At 37.9% G+C, this 20,867-nt stretch overlaps 1 protein-coding gene across 10 annotated transcripts in view; it reads right to left on the bottom strand.

Annotated features, from left to right (window-relative positions):
* Positions 1 to 20,867, bottom strand: part of DYNC1I2 (dynein, cytoplasmic 1, intermediate chain 2) — a 50,559-nt gene that overhangs the window by 28,520 nt on the left and 1,172 nt on the right. The window contains exons 1-5 of one of the 10 annotated variants that reach the window (XM_005857574.2): positions 20,502 to 20,845; positions 19,907 to 20,023; positions 13,537 to 13,654; positions 5,207 to 5,224; positions 4,408 to 4,498 (exon numbers count right to left, since the gene is read on the bottom strand). In XM_005857574.2, coding sequence (XP_005857636.1) covers positions 4,408 to 4,498; positions 5,207 to 5,224; positions 13,537 to 13,654; positions 19,907 to 20,023; positions 20,502 to 20,507 — 350 coding nt within the window. In that variant the 5' untranslated portion in view covers positions 20,508 to 20,845. Of the gene's footprint in view, positions 1 to 4,407; positions 4,499 to 5,206; positions 5,225 to 13,536; positions 13,655 to 19,906; positions 20,024 to 20,300; positions 20,433 to 20,501; positions 20,846 to 20,867 lie in introns of those variants that run through there. The other 9 variants (XM_014545786.1, XM_014545780.1, XM_014545791.1 and 6 more) reach the window with 9 other exon arrangements.

Raw genomic sequence — 20,867 nt, 5'->3', positions numbered from 1 at the left:
TGTAATCTGGAGATGATTTAGTGGAAATCATAATTTTCAACTCGTGTGTGTGTGTGTATACATATATATGTATATATCTATATATATACATATATATAAAATGAACATACTCAGCCCTTTTGAAAATTATTATTAAAAATGAGTTCAAAAGAGACAATGTATGTACTAAGATTAAAAAGGTATGTCACATCATTAAAAAAGAGAAAATTTGCCCTAGCTGGTTTGGCTCAGTGGATAAAGCTTCGGCCTGCGGACTGAAGGGTCCTAGGTTCGATTCCGGTCGAGGGCACATGCCCGGGTTGCGAGCTTGATCCACAGCAGGGGGCATGCAGGAGGCAGCCGATCAATGATTCTCTCTCATCATTGATTTTTCTCTCTCTCCCTCTCTTTTTCTCTCTGAAATCAATCAAACAATAAATAAATAAATAAAATTTTCCCTCCCCTGTTAAACTTAGAAAAACTAATTTTGTATTCATTCTCCATTAAGAACAAATACCTGCTAAAGATATTTAAATACCTATTTTCTTGTTTTACAACTTATTAAAAATCTACACTTTAAACATGAGTTAGCCTATCATTAGAACTTTTCAATACAGTGAATAACATCCTTAATTTTTAAAAATTAAAGCACAACTGACAACAGTATGTAAGTTTCAGGTATACAACATAGTTTGCAACATGGATATACCTTACAAAGTGATCACACGATAAGTCTAGTAACCATCTGTCATTGTACAAAATCATTACCATACTACTAACACTATTCTCTAGCTGTGTATCACATTCCCATCACTTATTGTATAACTAGAAGTTTGTACCTCTTATGCCCTTTCACCTTTTTGCCTTCTCTCCCCTTCCCTATGGCAACCATCAGTTTGTTCTCTGTATTATGAGTTTGTTTCTGTTTTGTTTGCTCAGTTGTTTTGTTTTTCAGATTCCACATGCAAATGAAATCATATTTGTCCTTCTCTCTCTGACTTATTTCACTTAGCATAATACCCTCTAAGCCCGTCCATGTTGGCACAAATGGTAAGGTGTCATTCTTTTTCATGTATGTATACCATGCTTTCTTTATCCATTTATCAATGAACAATTAGGCTGCTTCCATATTTTGGCTATTGTGAATAATGCTGCAATTATAATAGGGATGCATGTTCAAATTAATGTTTTCATTTTCTTTGGATAGATACCCAGGAGTGAAGTTGCTGGATCACATGGTAGTTCTATTTTTAGTTTTTTGAGGGATCTACATAATGTTTTCCATAGTGGCTGCACCAATTTGCAAGCCCACCAACAGTGCAAGGGCTCCCTTTTCTACACATCCTCACTAGTACTTATTATGTATTGTCTTTTTGAGGTGACATCTCACTGGTTTTGATTTGCATTTCCATTATGATTAGTGATATTGAGCATCTTTTCATGTGTCAGTTGGCCATCTCATGTCTTCTTTGGAGAAATGTCTATTCAGGTCCTCTGCCCATTTTTTAGCTACATTGTTTTTTTATGTTGAGTTTATGAATTCTTTATATAATTTGAATATCAGACATATCAATTGTGAATATCTTCTCCCATAAATTAACGATGTAATCACTAGAAAGTAAGTTCCATGAAGTCAGGGGCCATGAACACTTTATTTTCTGTGGCAATCTATAGCATTTAACATTAAATTGGCAATTCAATGAGTGCCTGCTCTATAGGGTGGGGCAAAAGTAGGTCTCTAATAATCTCTACGTTTCCCAATGAAACTCACAAGGACATGTTTTAATTCATATTAATTTTAAAAACCAAGTAAATGTTACATATATTTTTTAAAACAAACTTGCTGATGCTACATTAAAATAATCTTGCTAATCCTATTCAAAATTAAGAACACTGAGTTTGGAACAAACACAGTATATTATATACATAAAAATAATGTATAGTATCAAATAAAGAAATTGAATAAATATTTTTTATTTTGGGAAATATTTTTACTATGGTAATGTTGAAGAAGGAAAAAAAGGCTTCACTTAAAATTACCACTTGCTTATCAGCAAAGGAATCCTATATAATAAAAGCGTAATATGCAAATCGACCGGTCGCATGATGCGCACTGACCACCAGGGGGCAGACACTCACTGCAGGAGCTGCCCCCTAGTGGTCAGTGCACTCCCACAGGGGGAGCGCTGCTCAGTCAGAAGCCAGGCTCACAGCTAGAGAGCACAGCAGCAGTAGCAGGAGCCTCCCCCACCTCCGCTGTAGGCGGGCAGTAAGGAGCGAGGGGTCCTGGACTGTGAGCGCCCTGGACTGCGAGAGGGATGTCTGACTGCCGGCTTAGGATCGGGCTTAAGCTGGCAGGCAGACATCCCCCAAGGGGTCCCAGACTGCGAGAGGGCGCAGGCCAGGCTGAGGGATCCTCCCCCAGTGCACAAATCTCATGCACTGGGCCTCTAGTACTAACATATTTGTATAAAAACACAAAAGTATGAGTATTTAAAAAATTAATTAAGCTTTAAAGATAAATTTAGACTAAATAATCTTTAATACATACTCTTTTTAAGATAATAGTATTTTTAAAAAGAAAACTGATTTTTTAAAATATATTTTTATTGATTTCAAAGAGGAAGGGAGAGGGAGAGAGAGATAGAAACATCAATGATGAGAGAGAATCATTGATTGGCTGCCTCCTGCATGCCCCCCACTGGGGATCAAGCCCTGCAACCCAGACATGTGCACTTGACCAGAATCGAACCTGGGACCCTTCAGTTGCAGGCTGACGTTCTATCCACTGAGCCAAACCGGCTATGGCTGATTTTTCTTAAATGATAAGAGTTATGTCATTTATCTCCAATGACAGTATTGCTTTGATTTGCAATTTTGGTTCTATATACAGAACAGTTTTGGAAAGCACATCTCAAATTCAAACTGAACCTCTTGTGCCTTCTAATTATTAATGATAACCTGATTATTTAGGAATAATAAGTACCAAGTTTCGGATTATCTAGCTCCCTTGCTCCTCTTTTGCTGATCCTGTTTTTAGATACTCATTACTTCTTTGTAAGTTCAATTAGAGGGGGTCAGGCACAACAAAGATAAAAGTTCTCAGTTTTTAATTTTTTTTTAAGGTGTATTAAGAGATTTTCCTGAGAAGGATATGTAACTTCCTGGCTCAAAATAAGGATTCTAAATAAAGATTTTTAACCTATGTTTAATCTCATTTCAGCTGTCACAAGAAGTAAAAAAGTATGATGTTATTAAAAACTTGCTATTAGTGTGTATGTGAAAGAGAGAGAGAGAGAGAGAGAGAGAGAGAGAGAGAGAGAGAGAAAGAAAGAAGAGGGAGAGGGAAGGGGGTAGAGAGGGAGAGAAAGAGAGAGAGAGAAGTAATAATAATTTTCCCAACACAATTTTTAGAAAGAAGCTGAAATCTTACTGAACTTTTGAAAAGCAAGACTCAACAAGTGTGCAGGATCCTAAAACAAACATGAAATACAATTTCACAAGGAAGATGCTAATTTAGGAAAACTTGGCAGTAAGCACTCTTTTCTTTTTTCATTGAGATATAATTGACACATAACATTATATTAGTTTCAGGTATACAACATAATGATTCCATATTTGTATGGGAAATGATCACCACAATACATCTAGTTAACATCATCACCACAAAAATTTCTTTTTCTTGTGATGAGAACTTTTTAAAGATTTACTCTCTTAGCAATTTTCAAATATGTAATACAGTATTATTAACTACAGTCATCATATTGTACTTCACATCCTCATGACTTACTTATTCATAACTGGAAGTTTGTACCTTTTGACTCCCTTCACCCATTTCGTTCTATGAGCATATTTATCTTTTAAGATTCCACATATAAGTGAGATTATATGGTTATTTGTCTTTCTCTGTCTTATTTTACTTAGCATGATGTCCTCAAGGCAGTGAAAAACTTAATGTTTCCTTAGCAATTATTCCTTATTCTTGATATTTTAGGCATTATTATTTTCTATCTTAATCAGAACTAGTGAATTAATAGAACAGAATTGGGCTATTTAACTGTACTGGTGAGATTTTCAATTACTGAATGGGAAATTAAGCACAACAGAAAGGTTTTATGCTATACTCCAAACAGTCATATATTAACCAATATAAAGTTTGCTTAAACAGAAAACATTTAAGTAAATTAACACCTCTATTTTAATATAATTAGCATAAAATCCATTAACTATTCAATACTAAATTAATCAAGTGTAATAACTGAATATTGTAAAGAAAAAAATTTCCCCCACTTTACAACAATTTCTGTACCATTTAGATCTCAAAATATTAACTTCAATATCACTATTTAGAGTCCCTCTAAAGCACCGACAGTACCTGGGCACTAAATGCATTCTATTCTTAAAAATATTAAAAGAAAATTACTATACCTGGGTCCCACTGCGCCATCTCCAGAGTCTTGGCTTCCAGCTTCACTTGGTGTGCTCACAGATTTGGAGGATGGAGACATAGGAGGAGGGACTAAATAGTGAAACAGACAGGTATCCGCTGTTACTACACGGAGAGGTTGCTCAGCTTATGACGTTTCAAAAGTAATTTAACATGAAGTAATTAACAAAAAAGAAAAAATAATGGCAAACCAAAAAACAAAATACATGAATGAAAATGAACAGTAGAAAGAAGAGGAGAAAGACAAAGTTAACAATGCATGCTGATGATCATGCAACTTCTCTGGCAAAATGCATTTGGGCTTTATATTTTTAAAAAGCAAGGTTACAGAAGGATGCATCTTCATCTCAGTCAATACCAAATGTGGGCACTAATTTTCAAAGGAGAGCATTCCTTCTCCCCTTTCTAATTTCCCACTTTTAAGATCACCAGAGTATAAATAATACTTATAATTGCTGTCAATATCAAAACTCTAAAATATGCTTCAAAAGTCATTAACTCTGGCTTTTCTGAGATTTATTTTTAAGTGTTAATTTTTATTTAATACTTTTTTCTTTCAAAAATGTCTTAACTGATTTAATTTTCCCCCACCAAAAAATAAAAGCCAATTTAGAGAATGACTGACTACAGGAATGACTCCTTTAAAATGTCCATTAGTTTCCAGCAATTTGGGTGAAAAGTGCAAACAGGCCATAAAACAGCATGCCTTCTAGACATGATGCATAACATAAAGTGATGCATGCAACTGAAACAAGGCAAGACTTATGGTAACTTCCTTACCCCAGTATTCAGAAAAAACTGAAGTGTACAGACAAAGATACAGACACCCAAAATATTCTTAATCCCTTCTTATAGAAAAATACACATTTTTCATAATATATAAAACAAACAGCAAATGCTTTCCCCTAAACTGTCATTTATAACATTATATACCAACAGTTGAGCGTGCATATTTCATGCTTTCACATTTGTAAAACTTTTTGATTACCACTGCAGGGAGTGTAAGAGGATCATCACTGCCATCTTCTGGTTAAATTTTACCATAATTGTCCCCAATCCCAAGTATCTTTTTAAAATAATTTTCTAATGTACAATATTAAGTGACTAATACATTTTATGTTGAGCTGTAAGCCCTTCTTTTACTAGTCTACTGAAAAGAAGGTAAGTTCCCAGTTATATAGGAACTAAAGAAATATGTACTTAATTAAAAGTCTGTGTTTTTGAAATAGTCACATTCACCGAACCCTTAAAATTATGTTAAATGTTTATACATGCTGCAGTAGAAACAGTGGGTTTGCTAGTCTAACAAGTTTAGTATGACAAATTACATCTTAAACATAGGTGCACAACTGATCATCTTATTTTTTCAGTGGCAAATTCTATTGGTAACCAGTAAGATTAGAAGAAAAAAAATCATAGCTATAATGTTTCCTAAGATAGTGATGAACTATTACTTAAGTTCCAAAGGACTTGAAACACAAAATCAAATGTTTCTAACTTCGTGATTAAATCTCTCAGAGACAATGATAAAACCAAATCACTTTCATATACAGGGTGTCCCCCAAAAATGTATGAACACTTTATCAGCTGATAGCTCAATTTTGAAAACAAAATGTATTTTAATAAACACTATCTTTATAACTATTCAGTGTGTATATACATTTTAGGGGGATAACCTATAGTTTGCATGCAGATGGCACTGTGCTAAGTGCTGCATGTATAACTCAAAGTAGCTAAAAATTACTTGTATCTGAAATAAAAGAACATTAATATCCCTTAACTTCTCTTATGTTACATTTCCTTATCTTTTTGTCCATTTCTCACTATAAGGCTTCCCTTAAGATCTAAATAAAGAGCAATATCTAATAGTGGTTTGCCATTATAAGCACAAGTACATGTTTATTAAATCATAATGGGGCAACATAATGTTTTGATATTAGAGGTTTTTAAAAGAGAAAGTTTATATGTATTCTTTAAATTACATACTTAACTTCATGCTTAGAAAAATGATTTTTCTAAGTAATTATTAGAAAGATTAGAAGAAAATAGTAATATTCCTCTCCATGTAATTATTTGTGATGAACTATAAAATTCTTTTTTAATGTAATATGTTATTTCCCCTTTCTAGTGACTTCAAGTATCAATAACTCCACTCAACAAGTTCAATAGTATCTTTCTTGGTTAAGACTACATTTAAAATATATATATATATATATATATATATCCTCAAATACTTTATGGAGAAATGTTAAATAGTAATTATAGATACATAAATAAATACACTAACTTAGCCAATTCTGAAATAGAAGTTTCAGAAATAAAGAGTACATCTTAGGTGTGATGCTACCAAATTATCAGCCAGAAGCAAAATAAATCACCATAACTTCAAGTTTACAATAAGATAAAAATCTCTATCCCAATACTATATTCTTTCTGGGAAAAAAAAAAATTTCTAAGCTGGATGACGAAGAGGTTTATTAAGATCTCAAAGTTATCTGGCCCACCAACTTTATCTTGCAATAATAAATAAGGTAAACTACAAGAAGGAACAAAACTAAAAAAAGGAAGTTACTATTATTGAAAAAGGAAGAATGTTAATAGGGAAAAAAAGGGAATGGTAGTTTTATTTGATGACTACCATATTTTAACCCAATGAGTCTAGAAAAATCAAAGAATACAGTAATTGCACAAGGCAATGCCACATACTCCCAGACTCCAACAAATGACACCTAAGAACAAATGAAAGCATGCATTCAGGGATTTAAAACACACACACACTAAACAACTCATTGAATCTCAATTATCAGAAAAGACTCAATTCAGAATTCATTTTTAAAGATGGGTTAAGAGTTCAATCAGCTTTGAAAATAACATAAGCTATTAATATTAAATGATATGCTTAATAATAACAGTGATTCAATCAGATTACCTTGCTACACAGTTCAGTATATAAAATAGCATAAATGAATTTATACTTCTTAGAACAGTGGTTCTCAACCTTCCTAATGCCACAACCCTTTAATACAGTTCTTCAGGCTGTGGTGACCCCCAACCATAAAATTATTTTCGTTGCTACTTCATAACTGTAATTTTGCTACTGTTATGAATCGTAATGTAAATATCTGATATGCTATATGTGTTTTCCGATGGTTGCGACCCACAGGTTGAGAACCGCTGTCTTAGAAGCTTAGAGCAAAGACACCTATTGTCTTCTCTTAGAACCGACAGAGAAATATGGAGTAAACTGAAAAACAAATCTACACCAAGCACTCACTGATCATGTAAGTAATACTGAAAGGTTATGACTCTAATTCTCTAGGACAAAAAGCTAATTGAGAAGACCTTTCCCGCCAGCTTAGATTTTGGCCTTCCAGGGATATAAAATTAACATTGCTGATTTTTGGCCTGTGGAGAAACTACTAGAATATCCTTTTTTTAATATATATAATATATTTTTATTAGAGGCCTGGTGCATGAAATTCCTGCACTGGGGTGGGGGAGGCCCTCCGCCTGGCCTGTGCCCTCCCGCAGTCCGGGACCCCTCGGGGGATGTCCGACTGATGGCTTAGGCCCGCTCCCGCCATTGCCACTGCGCTCGCCAGCTGTAGCCTGGCTTCTGGCTGGGCGGTGCCCCCCTGTGGGAGTGCACTGACTACCAGGGTGCAGCTCCTGCATTGAGCATCTGCCCCCTGGTAGTCAGTGCACATCATAGCAACCGGTCATTCTGCTGTTCAGTCGATTTGCATATTAGTCTTTTATTATATAGGATTGATTTCAGAGAGGAAGGGAGAGGAAGAGAGAGATAGAAACATCAATGACGAGAGGGAATCATTGACTGGCTGCCTCCTACATTCCCCCATACTGGGGACCGAGCCCGCAACCTGGGAATGTGCCCTTGACCGGAATTGAACCCAGGACCCTTGAGTCCACAGGCTGACGCTCTATCCACTGAGCAAAACCGGCTAAGGCTAGAATATTCTTAAAGCACAAAGGACTTGGGAATGTACCTAAATTTAGAATTAGAATTACATTTGAGTCAACCACTGAAAACTACACAGAAGTCTCAGAGATGAAAAATGCTGCACCACCCAATTATTTTGCACCACCCAATTATTTTTCAAGTAAAAGAAAACCTCTGGCAAGAAGGGACTTTTCCAGAAAAAAGACCTAGAAAGGTGGACAGTCAAGTAAATGCAGGGAATGAAAGTGTTGGTAGAAGACAGTGATATGGAAGAGTGAGCTTCTAAGATAATCTGAGGTTGTAAGAATTTCTTCTAGGATTCTTACTATTCAAAAACAGCCCTTGTTACAATTATGCCCCCTTGTGAACACAAGTGCTCCGAGCCTGGAATATTAACATCTAAATAACTTTTTCATACCTTACTCTTTTTTACCTGAAAGCTATTGCTTTAAACCTTAAATCTCTAGAAACTATTAATTTCTCCCTTTTCTCTGGCCCCTTCTCCTAATAATGAAGTTTATTCTCCACTAATCTCCCCTAAATGTTTCTGTTCTTTTATTCTCTACAATATAATTCAGAGCATCAGATAAATGCTTAAAAAGAAATAAAAATAAAATTTTACAGAATTAAAATACTATAAGAAACTTAAAATTAGACTAAAATTAAAAAAAAATGACTTGGTATACGGAAAGCATTCTATCAAAAAATCATATTTAAAATATTCAAAAGTTACAAGAGGAAGGGGAAAAAATGAAGCAATACCTATTTTGACCAACAAATTTCTTTTCTTTTTAATAAAAGAAAACCTAGATATCACATTTACTCTATCCAACTGATACAGACTCAGGCTACAGAGTAACTGACAATATGTTTTCATTTCCCTAGATAAAACAGTAGTTACACATACAAAAAGAGATTCACTTTATTTTTTCCATCATCAATGTTTAAGAACTCCACATGTGATACAATATGTCTTGAATGCTGTATCTAAAATTAACTTTCTTAAGACTTGCAACTTAAATTTAGTTTTAAAAAAAAAGGCATAATGGAAATTTCCACTATGCTTTTTCCTAAATTTTAAACACTAAGATTTTGCTGTTGCTTTTAAAGCAGAATGGCTTTTACTTGGCCTTACCAGCTATAAAGACATATGACCTAATAACTGAACAAATATTTAAGTGTCTTCTAGCCTGTGCTGGGCACCAGGAATAAAAATGTTATCTCTACTCTCAAGAACCTCTGACAGAAAGCAGTCAAATGACCAAATAAATAAGGATATACCAGTGAACAGAAGCTAAGAGTTTTTATTAGCTATATCTTTTACAAAAAAAAAGGAACACATGAATTCTCTTTGGTAGAATAAAAAAAGAATAAAAAGTCCATTTTAAGAAAGTAATAGAGTGATTTAAAAAAAATAGATTTTCTTGAGTATCCTAGCAGTGTTTTTATATTTTACAATAAAATATATTTAATAAATTTATTCTGTATTAAAAAGAAAAACAAGTATCTACCCTGGATCATGATACAACATGTGTTTTTTTTCCCTTATGGGTTAATGTCAAAAAATTTGACAACCACTGTCTACATCTGTATCCCGTAATCTTCAGGCCCAATTTTACATAAATACTGGAAAGATTTTTAGGCATCTGTCAGAGAACAAAGGTGGAAAACCACACAACTCATTTAATGAGACCAGTATAACCATTATAATAAAACCAGACAAGATACAGTAAAAGGAAAAAAAATATATTAGTCTTCTGAGCTTAAATAAAGAATCTCTACATATAAAAGCCTAAGCGACCATTAGGACCGAACGACCAGAATGACCGGACGATGGGAATGACCGGACGACTGGTCACTATGACGCACACTGACCACCAGGGGGCAGATGCTCAATGCAGGAGCTGCCCCCAGGTGGTCAGTGCATTCCCACAGCCAACCTCCCGTGACCCCTCCCCCGGCTGGCCAACCTCCGCAGCTCCTCACCCCCAGTCCCAATCGCCCTGATCGGAACCTCCTGGGGCCCCTCCCCGCAATGGGCGAACCTTCCGCGGCCCCTCCCACCCCCCCAGCCAGCTAACCTCCTGCGGCGCCTTCCCCCAGCCGGCCAACCTCCCGTGGTCCCTCCCCCCAGCTGGCCGACCTCAATCAGGACTGGGTGAGATGGCCCTGATCAGCTCCGATTGCCAGCCAGGCTGAGGGACCCCCCCATTTGTGCACGAATTCGTGCACCGGGCCTCTAGTTCCTAAATAAAATACTAACAAATCTAGCAATGTATAAGAAAAATAGTATCTCAAAGCTAAGTTGGGTTTATTGCAGAATGTAAATATGCTTTTACATTAGAAAACATACCAATATAAATCATCATATATATTTAAAGGAAAACAAAGCATATTTTCATCTCAAAATATGAAGAGACCTATGAGGTTATGAAAATATTTTGGTGGTTTTAAAGAATATCCACAAATTCTATGTGAATGTGGGCTGGATTTAGTGACACTCTTGCAATGGACAGAATGTGGCAGCAATGATGCTGTGGGACTGCCAAGGGTATGCCATAAAAAGGATAGCTTCCTCCTGGCTCTCTTTCTCACCCAGATTGCTCACTTTGGGAGAGCCCAGCTGACCTGCTGCAAGGATACTCAAACAGTTCTGTGGAGTGGCCCACAGGGGGAGGAACTCAGCCCTCCCTTGCCATCACCAACTTGCCAGCCATGGGATTGAGCCACCTTGAAAGCAAATCCTCTAGCCCCAGTCAACACCTCAGGTGACTACAACTCTAACATCTTGACTTCAACCCCATGAGAGTTCTGAGACAAAACCACTCAACTAAGCCACTATTAAATTCCTGGCTGACAAAAACTTAGAGATAATAAACGTTTATTATTGTTTTGTGTGTTTTTTAAAAAAACAAACCTGATAAAAGAATAGAAAACTTAAATAGAATATAATCATTAAAACCTGAAACAGCCCTAACCGGTTTGGCTCAGTGGATAGAGCGTCAGCCTGCGGACTGAAAGGTCCCAGGTTCGATTCCGGTCAAGGGCATGTACCTTGGTTGTAGGCATATCCCCAGTAGGAGGTGTGCAGGAGGCAGCTGATCGATGTTTCTCTCATCGATGTTTCTAACTCTCTATCCCTCTCCCTTCCTCTCTGTAAAAAATCAATAAAATATATTTTAACAAAAACAAAAAACCTAAAACAGTGCAAAAAACAAAAACAAAAAAACTCCTGTTGTCCACCATCCCTGGGGAAAAAAGTTATAATCCCAGGCAGCTTTACAGTTCAATTTTTCAAGTTTTTAAGGAACAGGTAATATCTATCCTTTACAAGTTGTTCTATGAAACAGCAAAAGGGAAAGCTGTCCAATTTATTTTAAATGAGAATGGCCACTTAGTATGGACAGTACAAGAATATTACAGCAAAGTCCTAAAATACACACACACACACACCCTTATCTGCCACACCTTGGAAGTGACTATTAGTGATTAAAGTGAAAAGTTAAGCATGTCTCATGCTTTTCTAACATAAAATGCAGTTAGAGTAACCACATAGCCCTATTTACGGAGGGAAAGCTCCCCTTTATAGAAGAATGAGACACACAGTATAATGCCATGTATGTATAAAAAAACATACACACATAGATATATGAAAATTTGAAAAATGTAAACACATGTAGGACAGATCAAAAGGATGTATGTGAAAAATGCAAAAGTACTTAATGCGAGACGGAAGAAGAATGAAACTGGAGATGGGGTATAAGGGAGAAACAAACACACATATGCATACAACTAAAGAATGATCTTTCAAGAACTGATGATGGAGGTGGGCAATAAATTAATAAATATGTGCAGGTGAATGCAGTGAAATGGATATCTTACAAAGAACAGAAAAGGAAAAAAAATCCTTGAAAGCAAATCCTCTAGCCCCAGTCAACACCTCAGGTGACTACAACTCTAAGATAATCTAAGGTTGTAAGAATTTCTTCCAGGATTCTTACTACTCAAAAACAGCCCTTGTTGCAATTATGCTCCCTTGTGGACACAAGTGCTCCAAACCTGGAATATTAACATCTAAACAAAAGCCAAAGGCTCAGAAAAAAAAAAGATTATTCAAAGACTAAGCAGCTAATAAGCAACTTGGTATTTTTTAAACAAGAAAAGAGTGTTCTGATTTATTTACTTTTAAAACCATAATATGCAACATAAGTTTATTAAACATTAACGTATTTCAATCTTCACACTCTACAATAAGGAAAAGGCAAATGAGCTGAAAGAAATAACAACGAAGCAGACCATGAGAGAAACCAGCTTTTTCATCTTCTAACCTTTTAGAAATATCAGCTCTAAGGACTATTTTGTTGTAGTTTTGCAACAGGTATACAGCAGTTACTATCTCTGGTATTTGTTCCCTGGACTAGATGAAATCAGCCCACAAGCTAACCCTGAAATTTTAGGTCCCTAAAGGACAATGACCATGTCAAACTAAAATACCATGTAAAAGCACCCAGCTCAAAATTATTTTAAGTAAGCACTAATGCTTTCTGATATGTAACTACAGATTATCCTCAGTACCTCTTCTATTTCAGCCTTTTGGTCTAGCACTGCTATCAAAATGAGTAACACAGAAAAAGAATGAGACTAAGTCAAAAGAATGTACCAATATTATTTTCCTTATTACCATTGAGAGCAGAAGGCTATAAGCTTCTCCTTCCACTCCTATACTTGTGAATACTAATATACCTTTAGAATTTTGATTGATTACCTACACCTCTGTCTAACCTACAGCAAAGAATGTAGAATTAAAATCAGGAATCACAGTCATCTTTAAGGTTAATACAGTATGGCACAGAAAACTTGATCAACAAATATTTGTTGAAATAAATTACCGATTTAACGAGGAAAGTTAATTGGTGGTTCATGTATGTTAATAAACATAATTAACCTTGCAGCTCTCTTGAACAAACAAAAGAACCATGTATTAGCACATCTGAAAAAAGACAATTCAAAATAAAAGATAAGATCAGTAATTTTTAAGATATACAAATAAGAAAAATATGCAAAATACATTGTCAACTCACTCATCTCAAGTACATCTGAGCTGAATGGAATATATGTCTCTCATAAATGGATATATTCTTATTCTTACCAATGGGGGATTCTGGAGGTAGCCCCATGCTTTGAAGCAATGCTTCAGCTTCTCTTCTTTTTTTCTCAAGATCTGATTCTTCTTGCACAGGAGCAACTGCTTCCTTCTTCTGATCAGTCTAAAATTTTTAAGTTAAAAACTTAAGTTTACATATGGTACACAACATTTGCAAAAAATGTATTTTGAATAGACATTATACTAATTAAGTGAAAATCATTCTCAACAGAGTTCTAGTAAGTAATCTCCAAATGATATGTACTAACTTGATTCACTTTTATATATAATCAAAGAGCTCCCACAAAAATTTTCCTAATAGGTAAATTCTAAAAGTACAGTCAACTTCTAATTATCTACAATATTAAATTGTTATCCACAGTTAGGAATTGTGAAACTCTCCCCCAGTGGCACAAAAGCTTAGTCATAAATATCACAATGCTATGAAAAAAAAAAAAAAGATGGAGTTCTTTAAAAGGTAACTAATTTTAACTAAACAGACAATTTGATTTGTTGAAAACAGTAGGGTACCTCAAACTTCTGTATGAAGTATTCATTGTATTTATGCAACTTTATGTAAGGATGTTTGTAAAAAATGCATCTGTAAAAAAGCTCTACAATTTTTTTTTAAACTATAGCTATTATCCTATATAATAAAAGCCCAGCGATCGAAAGGCAGAACGACCGGTGGACCAGTTGCTATGACACACATTGACCACCCAGGGGCAGATGCTCAACACAGGAGCTGCCCCCCATGGTGGTCAGTGTGCTCCCACAATAGGAGCGCCGCTTGGCTGACCTGGATGAGCGGCGCTCCCACAGCAGGAGCAGCCGCTCAGAAGGTGGGTCCACAGCGGCTCGGCTGACCAGGATGAGTGGCTGCTCCTTGGCTAACTGGGATGAGCGGCGCTCCCCCAGCAGGCCAATCCCCGCAGGCCACGCCCCCCACCAGTGCATGAATCCTGTGCACCAGGCCTCTAGTTCATCATAAAAATATGGCTGGGTTTGGTAAAATTCACTTTTGCATAGTTCAAAACATTTTTTAAATTAAGTTATTGTCAACTTTTATTTTAGACATTTATAATTTTAGCAAAATCTTCCAGTTAAACTAGAGAAATCTCAATACTCTCAGATCATCCAAAACATTTCAAGTGAAATTTAAGCCTTCTGGGGAAAGTTCTATATATACAGTATTGTCCCCTTATCCATGGTTTTACTTTCCATGCTCTCAGTTACCTGTGGTTAACCTTGGTCTGAAAATATTAAATGGAAAATTCTAGAAATGAATAATTCGTACATTTTACATTGCATGCCATTCTGAATAGCATGATAAAATTTTGCTCTGAAGCTCTCCTTTCAGCCTGGGATGTGAATCATCCCTTTTTTCCAGTGTACAGTGGGGCCTTGACTTACGAGTGTCCTGACTAACGAGTTTTTCAAGATACGAGCCGTCTCTCAGCCGATTTTTTGCTTTGAGTTGCGAGCTAAAATTCGGGTTACGAGCCAGCTTCAGATACCCCACCGCTAGTTGGTGCAGCGAACATCACAGTGAACGCCACAACATCAGTCCAGCATCACGTGTCTCACTCGTTCACTTTTGATTTGACATACGAGTAATTTGAGTTATGAGCTCCATCACGGAACGAATTAAACTCGTAAGTCAAGGCCCCACTGTATATGCTAATCGCTTGTAAGTCACTTAGTAACAGTCTTGGTGATCAGATCGACTATCATGGTGTTGAAATGCTTGTGTTTAAGAAACCCTTATTTTATTTAATAACTAGAGGCCCGGTGCATAAATTCGTGCACAGGTGGGGTCCCAAGGGGGATGGGGGGGGTGGGCCAGGATGCGATCGGCCCTCTGAGCGGGTGGTGGGACACCATTTCTGGCCTGGGATCCAGATCCGTCCTGCTGATGTTCACACTGGTTGTCGGGAGCCACCTGGCAGCCACTTTTATATTGTTTCTTCCTTGCGGAGCATCTAGGGAAGGGAGGCCAGCGGCGCTGTCGGGATCATATCGGCGGCACTGGTCCGTCAGTGCCTGGCCCATTCTCTGGAGATTGGACCTGCAGGAGTACTGAGGGAGTGAGTGGCTGCTGCCAGGCTGGTGGGTTGCCAGGACAGATGTGTCAGCTGAGTGGCGCTCCCACTGTGGGAGTGCACTGACCACCAGGGGGCAGCTCCTGCATTGAGCATCTGCCCTGGGTGGTCAGTGCGCACCAAAGCGACTGGTCATTCTGGTTGTTCGGTTGTAATGGTTGCTTAGGCTTTTATATATATAGATGTCCCTAACCAGCCCTGGTCGGTTTGGCTCAGTGGCTAGAGCAGCCGTGGGCAAACTACGGCCCGCGGGCCGGATCCGGCCCGTTTGAAATGAATAAAACTTAAAAAAAAAAAAAGACCGTACCCTTTTATGTAATGATGTTTACTTTGAATTTATATTAGTTCACACAAACACTCCATCCATGCTTTTGTTCCGGCCCTCCGGTCCAGTTTAAGAACCCATTGTGGTCCTCGAGTCAAAAAGTTTGCCCACCCCTGGGCTAGAGCATCATCCTGTGCACTAAAGGGTCCCAGGTTCGATTCAGGTGTAAGGCATGTCCGTCGGTTGCAAGCTCAATCCTCAGCCCTGGTTGGGGGCACGTGCAGGGGGCAACCAATTGATGTTTCTCTCTCACATCAACGTTTCTCTCGCTCTGTCTCTCCCCCTCCCTTTCACTCTCTCTAAAAATCAATGGAAAAAAATATCCTTGGGTGAGGATTAACAACAACAAAATAATAATAATGTCCCAAACCACATTAATGACACTGGCATTTCAGATATGCCAAAGAGAAGCCATAAAATGCATCCTTTATGTGAAAAGGTGAAAGTTCTTGACTTAATAAAGAAAAACAATTGTATGCTGAGGTTGCTAAGATCTATTCTACGATAAGAATGAATATTCTATCTGTGAAATTGTAAAAAAGGAAAAAGAAATCTGTGCTAGTTTGTTGAGAGAACACATTCACATAACTTTTATTACAGTATATTATTATAATTGCTCTATTTTATCACAGTTATGGGCTGCATTGTTTCAGTCAACAATAAACCAGATATACAATGGTGGTCCCATAAGATTATAATGGAGCTGAAAAATTACTACCTCCTAGGGATGTCATAGTGGAATGCATTAAGCACGTGTTTGTGCTGATGCTGGTGTAAACAAACCTACTGTGCTCTCAGTCAGATGAAAGTACAGCACATATAATTATGTATAGTACATAACACTTGATAATTAATAATAAATGATTATGTTAATGGTTTAAGTATTTACTATATTTTTTATCATTATTTTAGAGTGTACTATTTCTATTTATAAAAAACGAGTTCACCGTAAAACAGCATGCATGTGACCCTGGCAGGAGCCTTCATATATCTGTTTACCATGTATTTACACGTATGTACTATGCAGACTTGATGTTGTTTTGTTTTGTACAGTAACATGCTTGTGGCCTAGGAGTAATAGGCTGTACCATACAGCCAAGGTGGGTAATAGGCTATACCAGTGGTCGGCAAACTGCGGCTCGCGAGCCACATGCGGCTCTTTGGCCCCTTGAGTGTGGCTCTTCCACAAAATACCACGTGCGGGTGCGCACGTACAGTGCGATTGAAACTCCGTGGCCCATGTGCAGAAGTTGGTATTTTGTGGAAGAGCCACACTCAAGGGGCCAAAGAGCCGCATGTGGCTCTCGAGCCGCAGTTTGCCAACCACTGGGCTATACCATCTAGGTTTGTGTAAGTAACTATGATATTTGCACAAGGATGAAATTGTCTACTGACAAATTTCTCAGAACATATTCCCATCACTAAGTGGTGCCTGACTGTATTATTGTTGTTAATCTCTTACTATGCCTAATTTCTAAATTAAACTTTATCATAGGTCCGTATGTATATGAAAAGACATAGTATTTATAGGGTTTGGAATTATCTGAAGTTTCAGGCATCCACTGGGTGTCTTGGAACCTTATCCCTTGAAGAAGAAAAAGTTACTGTGTACCTCAAATGCCTATTTCGACTAGATAGCTATTACTCATACAATTGTCTGCAGTGAATTTTGTTAGTCATAATATTCTATGATGCCATTTTAACTTTAAAAATTCATCAGAAAATTTCGTCAAAATAGTCAAACAGGCTATATTATCAAGTTGACACTTTACCTATATACGTATAACATATTGTAGACTCATTGTTTAATATTATCATTTGTAATGTTTTAAAATTTTTAAATTAAATATATAAATCATGTAACAGATAGCCCTTAGAGGCCACTTATGACCATCCTTAGAAAACAAAAACCAAATTTGCTGTCAGCACTAAGAGGCTTAAAGTTATAGATACGACTTTGTAATGGCTCTGCCAGCCTGACTCATGCTTCTACCAGATAGCTTTTAATGAAATAACTAAAAGCTCCAACTCACTTATAATAATGTATCACAGAAAGGTTCAGAGAACACTAGAAAATTCTTCAGTTATAGGCCTTCACAGCATCATTGCAATGCCACATATAAATCGTATCATTGATTTTTTTTTACTAATATTTTTATTTTTCCCCTAAGAGATTCCTGTAAGTCTTGACTATTTTTTAGGCTATCACATTGAAAAACTTGGTACAAATGCCACAGGACAAATTACCTTACACTGGCCATTTAAAACATATCTGTGGTGAAAATATACAAATTTATCTAAAGAGCTTTCATCAAGATAAATGTACAGTACATTTCAATAAAGGAGCAAGTAAAATATCTCCAGCTCAGGGTCAATGTATATTTGTAGTACATGATTAAATGGTGATGCCAAAAATCAGAAGACATAAGTACCTGGTCCACCTTTATCAAACCCATAACTCGGTAAAAATATTTCAACGACTACTCATGATAAAGGAGATAAAAACAAGTCCCCTAACCTGGTGGTTGGCAAACTGCGGCTCTTTGGCCCCTTGAGTGTGGCTCTTCCACAAAATACTACGTGCGGGTGCGCATGTACAGTGCAACTGAAACTCCGTGGCCCATGCGCAGAAGTCGGTATTTTGTGGAAGAGCCACACTCAAGGGGCCAAAGAGCCGCATGTGGCTCGTGAGCCGCAGTTTGCCGACCACTGCCCTAACCAATTAAATATTCTATTATATATTTCTCTTTGTCGTTAATACTATCTTGACATATTATTAGCAGTTCAGGCTAGTAAAATTTTCAGGTAAATAGGTTCAAAATCGAAACTACGTTATGATATACTGTAGATGCCATGTTTTATGAGCCGATACCCCTTACTTTATATAATAAACACCAGTGGCCCGGTGCACGAAATTCATGCACGGGGGAGGGGGTGTTCCTCAGCCTGGCCTGCACCCTCTCCAATCTGGGACCCCTCGAAGGATGTCCTACTGCCGGTTTACAGGGATCGGGCCTAAACCGGCAGTTGGACATCCCTCTCGCAATCCGGGACTGCTGGCTCCTAACCGCTCACCTGCCTACCTGCCTGCCTGATTGCCCCTAACCCCTCTGCCTGCCCTGCTTGCCCCGAAATGCCCCTCCTGCCAGCCTGATCACCCCAAACTACACCGCATGCTGGCCTGCTCACCCCTACTTTCCCTCCCCACTGGCCTGCTCATCCCCAACTGTCCTCCTGCTGGCCTGCTCACTCCAAACTGCCCCCCCCCGTCCTGATCACCTCCAACTGACCCCACTGATGGCCTGCTTGTCCCCAACTGGCCCCCCTGCTGGTCTGTTTACCCCCAACGGCCCTGCCCCCCACCAGCCTGATCACCCACAACTGCCCTCCCCTCCTGGCCTCTAACCGCCTCTACCTTGGCCCTGCCCCCATGGCTTTGTCCAGAAGAACATCCAGAAGGTCTCCTGGAAGGTCTCCCAGTCTAATTAGCATATTACCCTTTTATTAGTATAGATATTCTTAGAAAACTAAATATGTAAATTGAACTTTTATAAATTAAACCCTAGAAATGCATCATTCTACGTGAAATATTTTTACTTAGTAAAAAAAATCATATTTTAATTGACCACTTTTGATCAGTTGTATCATGCCCGGTACTATCCGCGGTTTCAGGCATCCACTGGGGGTCTTGGACCCCACAGATACGAAGAGACTACTGTACATCTCAAATTCCTACACTGACTAGATAATTATTACTCATGCGATCTGCAATGAATTTTGTTAGTCACACCTGTTTCTTTAAAGTCAGATTCACCTATAGTGTCATATTTTGCAGTCACAACTGCTGGACTTTTTAAAAAAACTATTCTGAAAGCTTTACATAAAGGTGTAAACCTGAAATAAAATCCAATTATTTTATATTAAGTTTATTTTCAAAAATCAGACATACTTCCTTCTTTTTCCTTTCTTCTTCTTTTCTCTTCTTTTCCTCTCTGATTTGGGCCAACCGCTGCTTCTTACGTTCCAGCTCTGCCTTTAATTCACTTTTGTCCGACATGTTTGTGACCTGAAGAAGCACATAATCATATACAATCGTCATTACATTGGTAAAAGCAGCACTCTTTTCAAAAATGTGTCTTCAACAAGTGTCTCAAGAGGCCGTGTAGTTCAATGCTATCTAAAGAGAACATGTAAACTCTAATTTTAAAACAATGGAAGCATATACATTACTAAGACTTGAAAAACATTATGAACAAACGTACATAAGGAATATTATTCAGCGTTAAGCACAGTAGCTAGCACACTGCTCTTTAATGTTCACAGGCTCAAATATAACACAATACCTGGCTCTTAAAACAGAGGACGTGGATTGGCATGAAGAAGCTTAACAGGCTAAAAACCATACAGATCAAATCTATTACCAGAGTTTTCATTCATTCCTAGGAATTTGATAAAAACAACGTGTGGTCACACACAACGTTCCTGTAAATTCTACAAGTGCAATGTCATCGTAGTATTTTGGACAAGCAAAACACAAACATCACCCTCATTTGCTGTCGAATATACTTAGTTGCAATTGCAGTAAATGGACGCTTAGTCAAAGCCCGGAAACAAAGTCCAGCCGCTTAACTACACCCAGCTGACGGCCCGGCCCGCGCATCCTCGCTGGAGCCCGAGCCGCCGTGACTCACACACGGTCACTTTCCTAAAACTCCAAGGGAGAGAATGTCTCTGCACGTTGTGCTGCAGTCTCCGCGTCTGGGAACTTTCCAACACACAAAGGGGAGGGAAGACGCAGCAATGACTTTTATTGACAACAGGAGCCAGGCGACAGGGAGTCCTTCTCCCCTGGGGTCCCGGCCCAGGGGGCGCGTCCGGGATGGTGCGTCGGAGGGGGGACCGGTGGGCAG

This window comes from Myotis brandtii, unplaced genomic scaffold, assembly GCF_000412655.1.
Source record: "Myotis brandtii unplaced genomic scaffold, ASM41265v1 scaffold112, whole genome shotgun sequence".
NCBI lineage: Eukaryota > Metazoa > Chordata > Mammalia > Chiroptera > Vespertilionidae > Myotis > Myotis brandtii.
This window is presented reverse-complemented; position numbering and strand designations above follow the sequence as displayed.